Below are 6932 nucleotides of genomic sequence, written 5' to 3'. Positions count from 1 at the left end.
TCTGGTTGGGAGGCTTATTTGGACGATGTGGTTTTGTTTAGCACATCTTGGGCAGATCACCTAGTCCAAATAAGGGAGTTACTTGTTCGTTTGACCGAGGCCTCTTTAACTTTAAATCTGGCAAAATGCGAATTTGGGAAAGCTACCGTCACCTATTTAGGTAAGATAGTGGGAAATGGACAGGTTCGTCCAATTGATGCAAAGATTGAGTCTATCTGTGCTTTTCCAGTATCTATAAATCGCAGAGAATTGCGTAGGTTTCTGGGAATGGCTGGGTATTATCGTGGGTTTTGCCCAAATTTTGCATCCATTGTGGCACCCCTGACTGATCTTATAAGTACTAAAGTACCTTTTGAGTGGAGTACTGTTTCTCAGCAGGCATTTGATGGAGCCAAAGCCCTGTTGGCTAGTACTCCTGTGCTTGTTGCACCAGATTTCTCAGCCTTTCTGCCTAGCTGTAGATGCAAGTGATACTGGAGCTGGAGTCGTTCTTTTACAGAAAAGTCTTTTCTTTTTTTTTTCAAAAAAATTCAATGTCCATCAGCGAGTTTACTCCTTTAAAGGAGGCGCTTGCCCTTGTTCTGGCTATTCAACATTTTGAAGTTTATATGGGATCTTCGGCCAGTTTGTGGTCTATACCGACCATAATCCTTTCGTGTATTTACACCGAATGAAAAATCATAACCAGAGGATAATGAGGTGGAGTCTCATTTTACAACCATTTTCCCTTGACATTAAACACATTCGCGGCAGCGAAAATGTTATTGCTGATGCCCTATCTCGAGCATGAGATTGTATATTCTGTTGTTTGTTCCCATTTTTCCTTCTCTTCTCTTTCTATCCTGTTTCCTAGGACACAGGAAGCTGGAACCAAGTGGAGTGGGGAACAACTGTTGGAAATTTCTCTTCTTTTTTTTGTATTCCTAGAGGAATACTTTTGTGGGGGAGGTGTTACACCTGCCTGTTGCTGGCTCTGCTAGACAGTGCAGATGTTAGTTGGGCAACAGGTGCATGCTATTATGAATTAATCCTCTAGTATGGCGTTTACTATATAAGATCTGGGCGCTCTAGAGTAAGGTCTCTCTCTCTCTCTGTTTCTCTTGTTTGTCAGAGAATATTTAGTTACCACACGCGTGTGGGCAAGTTTTAAGTAGTAAAGGATGAATGTTGTTTGAGCAAAATGGTATACACTGTGCTGCCAACAACATTTCAATGAGGCAAGCAATATCAAATGTCAGTATTCTCTTCCAGCATCTTCTGAATTGCTGAAAATTGTGAATTTAGTTTTGTTGGGTTTAGTATAATGCCACCTTTATACATCTACAGAGGATGCATTACATATACAATGTAAAAACAAGTGTGTACACAATAAGTGCATTGTATCAAATTATTAATTTAAATGTAAGTACATAGTAGTTAAGGCCACTTAATATAAAGTGGGACCTTTGTATTTTTGTCATTTAAATGTATATGCTTTGATTAGTATTAGCTTGTAGACGTGCCCTGTTTTACATGTACATGTGCCTTATGTGTGTCTTTACAGGTATGTTTATGGCTTGCTTTCAAGTCCATATATGTTCAATTATATAAATTAAAATACAAATACTTTTTATTTTTGTTTTTTTGTACCGGGGTGTAAAAGGAATAAGGATGGCACTCTTAGTGTTTATTCATATATTAGTTAATGATTTGTAAGTGCATCATGTCATGACTTTACTTGAGGGGGCACAATCATACTTAATTCATTATTAACTAACCATATACTAACATCAACTAATAGTTTGTTAATGCATACTTATGTCATGACTTTACTTGAGGGGGCACATCGTATTTAATTCATTATTAACTAAGCATATACTTACATCAACTAATAGCTTGATAATGCATAATTATGTCATGACTTTACTTGAGGGGGGCACATCGTAATTAATTCGCTGTTAACAACTTACCAAATTCAACTCATGATTTATCATTAACTTACTATCAAATACACATGTACTAACACAACTATACAAGTATTCAGCCCAGTTAAGTGATGTTGTGTGACTTTTCAAAAAGTCAGAGAATGGAGGTACAGTATGATCACGGCCTGGGTCTGGATGGAGAGAGAACTTCTGAATCTGATCCCAGCAAACGTTCCCTGACCTTAGTTCATGTTTCCTGTTTGGTTATTTTTTTGGGAACCGATTCCTCAGGAACTGTTGTAAGTCACAGTAGATTAGTTTGATAGGAAAGAATGTCACAAAACATATCAAGACCTTTTAAGATAAATTATTAGTGTATTTAGTATTTTATATGTTTGATAAGGAGGATCAGTGAAAATAATGACAAATTAATCCTGTGCCTTTCAGTAATGTTTATAATGAAGCTGCTGATGTCAGTAGTTTAAATTCTGACAATAATAAATTGGTTAAATTTATTTCAAAGTCCAAGTATTTATTATTCCTTCTTATGGATTTATTATTCCTTCTTACCCTAAATGTTAATCAATGCATTAATTATCAAACATATATTAACGCGTAGTTAAGGCTGCTGTTTTCATGCATGAATCCTTATGACTCCTGTCGTAGTTAAGGATCACTCTTCATTAGTTAATGATTAGTTCATATCTTAACTAATCATGAGTTGATATTGAAGTAACTATTAATTCAGGTATTAGTTCATGATTATTCATGTACTGTTATTGTAAAGTGTTACCACATTGACCTATAGGAATACAATGCCTATCACCGCATTTGTATATATATGGTCCATTCAGTATTATCAGCAGCTTTATTGAATTGCTCAGGAGCTAATTACCCTCCTCCATCCCCAGCTCCTCCTTTGTCCAGTCAGGACTTGTTCTTCTGATATTCCTCTTGATCAAACTCATTTCTTCAATTATGTTGTTACATTAATTATTGTCATTTAGAAAATTAATGATATTGATTTTGGTTATATTGCCGATTCTTAGACTATATCTAGCTATAATAACATGATCGCTAACAAGTTTGAAAAATAAATATTTCAGATTTGTGAAGACTTGTGTAATAAAGATCTGCACCACACCCAATTTTCAAGCCTGAAGAAAATGTCCATTTTAAATGTATCATAATTTAGTTAGAGACAAAAATAAACAAGATTTATGCATTTTGTTTGTCCTTTGCATCATGTATGACTTGATTTTTTAATTTCTGGAATAAAGTTATTTTAATTGCAAAATCTGATTGATAAATATGATACCATGAGTGCTTTAAAGCAAGCTGTTACAAGGAAAGCTGGATCCAAATGCAGTGAGTTTAATAAAAGTGTAAACATAATAAATCCAACACGGAGAACTGAGAAACCAGAGAACAGAATGAGTGCACCAAACATAACATCCATGTAGGACAAGACTCGACAAGGAACACTGGGGTTTAAATATAAGGCAATATAATATACAGTATAATAAAATAGGCAAACAAGACATACCTGGGAATGATCACAGAACTAAAGAAAACACACACACACACACACACACACTACAAAAGGACTACAAAACAAGGCGCAGAACAAGAAATAAGTCACAAAACCAGAGGAACACAGATTGTGTTACAGAATGAGATTCAGACAAAGGATTACAATGAACACATAAGTCTTTATTTACAGCAGCTGAGTAAATGGAATGATGGCAGGTAAGTAGAAAGGCCAACAGAGACTAATGATTAATATAGAATGTCTTTGCTTACAGGAGTTTTAGGGTGATCCAGAGGGAAAGCATACACCTCGCTGGTTGGTAAGTAGCAGACATGGAGACTGATGAAGGGAGATGCTTTAGAGAAGAACACACTGGAGGAACACAGGGGGCAAGCCCAGGAGAATCACTGGAGAACATCACTTGGCGAATGTTAGAGAAACACTGGAGAAGGTACTATTCATAGAATGAGACTGGACAGTGAATGAAGCAAGGTGTGCTTATATTTCCTGAGTGATGAGGGTTAAGACGAGGTGCAGGTGTGCGTGATTATCATTCAGGAGAGCTGATGGCTGAAGGAGTGCAGCTGAAGTCAAGGAGGGATGATGGGAAGTGAAATTCAGACATGGTAGACCTGTGACAGACTGGGGCTGCGTTCCACTCCAGTTTTAGACACGCACTCGCAAACTTCCCTAAACACTTCCCCTTGGGGGAATCCCTTTCGCCATTTTGAAGTGTGTTCCACTTCGTGTTTTTTTTGTAAGGGGAAAAATAATAAATCAGCTCCATTGCGGATTCCAAGTGATCAAGTGCTTAGGACGTTCCAGTTCAGTCCATTGCAAAGGTTCCGCTAGAAGTGGGCACTTGTGCAATGTAAGCAATGGCGTATATCCGAGTCAACGAGACTGAGGGAAGTTAGCGAGGGAAGGGCATTTAAAAATACAAACCGGAACGCAGCCTGGGATCACGACACAAGAATTGTTGGGCAAATATTCATGAAAATATGAGGAAAAGAAAATGACATAATGTCTCTTTCTCTTATTTATTTATGTAGCATGAAGAGATACAGATCAAGGATCAATAACAAGATAGTCTTAAAAAGGTATTATTTAACATTCTAGGTTTACTACTTTGACAAAACACTTTTGAGTCAAATGTGATATTCTCTTTTATCTTAAGGGAAACAGTAGGAAACCACTGAAAGTGTTGTAGTTATACATGTCATCATGTATCCTACTGTTAGGCCAAAGTCTCACATAGACAACATCTCCAACCTCCAGGATCAACACAACTCCATTCGAGGAGTTTAAAATATTCTGAGGCTGAGTATCATATGCCATAACCAAACGCTCTCCATTCTTAATAAATGGATGCAGTTGATTGAATTCCGCCACGACCATGTACATTGATTCTGAACATGTATGCTCCTTTCAGTGGGGCTGTGAAAACACCTAAATCAAATAACAAGAGATACAGAATCAGCTGTTTCCTGTATGATTGCTCAATTACCAAACACACTGTGTAATAGTTTTGAAAGATGGCAGATAATTTAATTCTCTTATACACATTACACAACTGCAGAGAGGTCTGAATGGAGCAGAAGGTTTTCATTACTATAAACTGAGTTTTATGACTCCATTTCATTGATAATTACCTGTAATTGGGTTGTAGGCGTTCCCTATGTTTGTGAAGACTTTCTTGTAGGTTAGTGTGATTTCAGTGGTAAAAGGACCAATATATCCACCGCCAGATTCCAGCATTGAAGCTGAAAAAGCTATTTCTCTGTCTGTTATTGAAAAACATAAGCAATATTGTGATTTATTACTGTATTACTCTGAGAATGAATACACTGAATTTAACCATCATTCAAGCACACTTTCACCTCTATTTTCCTTTCTCAACTCCTCCACTTGACTCAGAGTAAGATTTGTAATTTCTGTGAAGGAACAAAGATTTTGTTAAATGACATTTACACTGATTATTGTAATAGATAACACATTTTACACAGTATACACTCAACTTTACACTAACATTTACACTATACAGTGTATTACATTGGTGTTTTAATTGAGGATCATTGATAAAAGAGTGAATGTTTTGGTGAAGTACCAAAATGTTTCTTGTTCATCTCTTCCAGGATAAACGTCTGTTGTTCCCTTCAGTTGCGTCTCTAAAACTCTGTTCTTTTCTTTCTGCTCTGTAACGGTGGCAGTCAGTTCTCTGATGTTTTCTTTCTGCTCTGTAACGGTGGCGGTCAGTTCTCTGATATTTTCTTTCTGCACTGTAACGGATGGCGGTCAGTTCTCTCAGTGCTGCATGGATGTCAGGGATGCCCAGATCACAGTATTGTTGTCTGTCAGTTGAAGCTTCAGCTCTCAAAGTGTCTGTTTTAGGTGGATTCTGTCTTCCGTCCTCAGAGCTGATCTGTTGACTGATCTCATTCTCATTGAGTCCTCCATCTACCTGCTGCTGGACGACAAACACAAAGGTTTCCAACAGCAGCAGTATACATACTAAAGCCTTCATTCTTCACTGATGTTTGTTTCCAGCTCTTGCTCTGTCATCCTCACAGCCTCTCATGTTCTTTTATAGTGTCCTGATTTACTGTCTTTTGTACTTGATTTATATTGCTTCAGATAAATAAGTAGTTCAAGTTAATTGTTAATCATAATCAAAGGCATGTTTCAGGTTCAGTTGATGTTTATTTCTATTCACAACATTTGTGGCACAATGTTGATCTCAACAGAAGATAACTTTTGACTCATCTCTCAGTTGTGTTTGTTTATTTTTTAATTCATATTAATCAGCAGTCGTCAACATTATAGGATGCGGAGTGATAATCACAGAAGATTGTTGGATCACAGGAACCACCGGTCATGTAAGGTAATCTGATTTGGACGCTAGGGAAGATTAAAATTTCTTTACACTTTATAGCACCTAACTTAATAAAACAGTCTGTGTGACTATGAGGAATTATCATCTCAAATGTACACCCATATGCAAGTTTGAGTGACTTTATTTAAATTAAAAACATTAGCTATTGTCACATGTCAGTGATTATCCTGATCTCATATATATTTCTGACCTCTGATATAGATGGTCACTCCACTCTCTGTTATCCATGTGAATATTTTACAAAAGTAACCAGGTTTACCAGCTTTATGTTATGGCAACATAAAAAAAAGGAAAATTGGATGTTTATTTACACAGAAAATAAAAAACAGAAGTAGAACTAAATATGGATTAATAAATACAAAAATAATAATAATTTGAGGACAAAATCAGTTTCATTCGTACCTTGCTGTTACTGTATAATTACATACAAAATATACTGAAGATAAACTATGACCTTCACATACAGGTTTCACATACAGGGCTTAGCTGGCTTAGGCCTTAGATCAGTTAGGGTATTGAGGTGGCTTTTATAAACATTCACTTGAAAAAAAATACTGGTGTGAATTTTGACACAAAACAATGGCACTGAAATAATTTAAGATCT

General features: G+C 36.5%; 1 protein-coding gene across 1 annotated transcript; it reads right to left on the bottom strand.

Annotated features, from left to right (window-relative positions):
* Window positions 1-4740: 4740 nt before the first annotated feature.
* LOC125245159 (complement C1q-like protein 4) lies at window positions 4741-6038 on the bottom strand. Its single transcript, XM_048155653.1, has 4 exons — window positions 5543-6038; window positions 5316-5369; window positions 5088-5219; window positions 4741-4884 (listed from the first exon to the last, which is right to left on the bottom strand). Exons 1-4 carry the CDS (start codon window positions 5559-5561, stop codon window positions 4793-4795), a joined length of 297 nt encoding a protein of 98 aa, XP_048011610.1. The 5' UTR covers window positions 5562-6038; the 3' UTR covers window positions 4741-4792.
* Window positions 6039-6932: the final 894 nt, after the last annotated feature.

This window comes from Megalobrama amblycephala, linkage group LG14 (genome assembly GCF_018812025.1).
Source record: "Megalobrama amblycephala isolate DHTTF-2021 linkage group LG14, ASM1881202v1, whole genome shotgun sequence".
NCBI classification, from domain to species: domain Eukaryota; kingdom Metazoa; phylum Chordata; class Actinopteri; order Cypriniformes; family Xenocyprididae; genus Megalobrama; species Megalobrama amblycephala.
The sequence above is the reverse complement of the archived record's forward strand: the minus strand, read 5'-3'. Positions and strand labels throughout refer to the sequence as shown.

Bases quoted from the DNA above. Each gene is read 5' to 3' on its own strand.
- LOC125245159 (XM_048155653.1), bottom strand. The intron at 5,220-5,315 runs GTGAAAGTGTGC...TTTCAATAACAG, and splicing joins GTTGAGAAAGGAAAATAGAG to ACAGAGAAATAGCTTTTTCA. The intron at 4,885-5,087 runs GTAATTATCAAT...TATTTGATTTAG, and splicing joins CGCCTACAACCCAATTACAG to GTGTTTTCACAGCCCCACTG.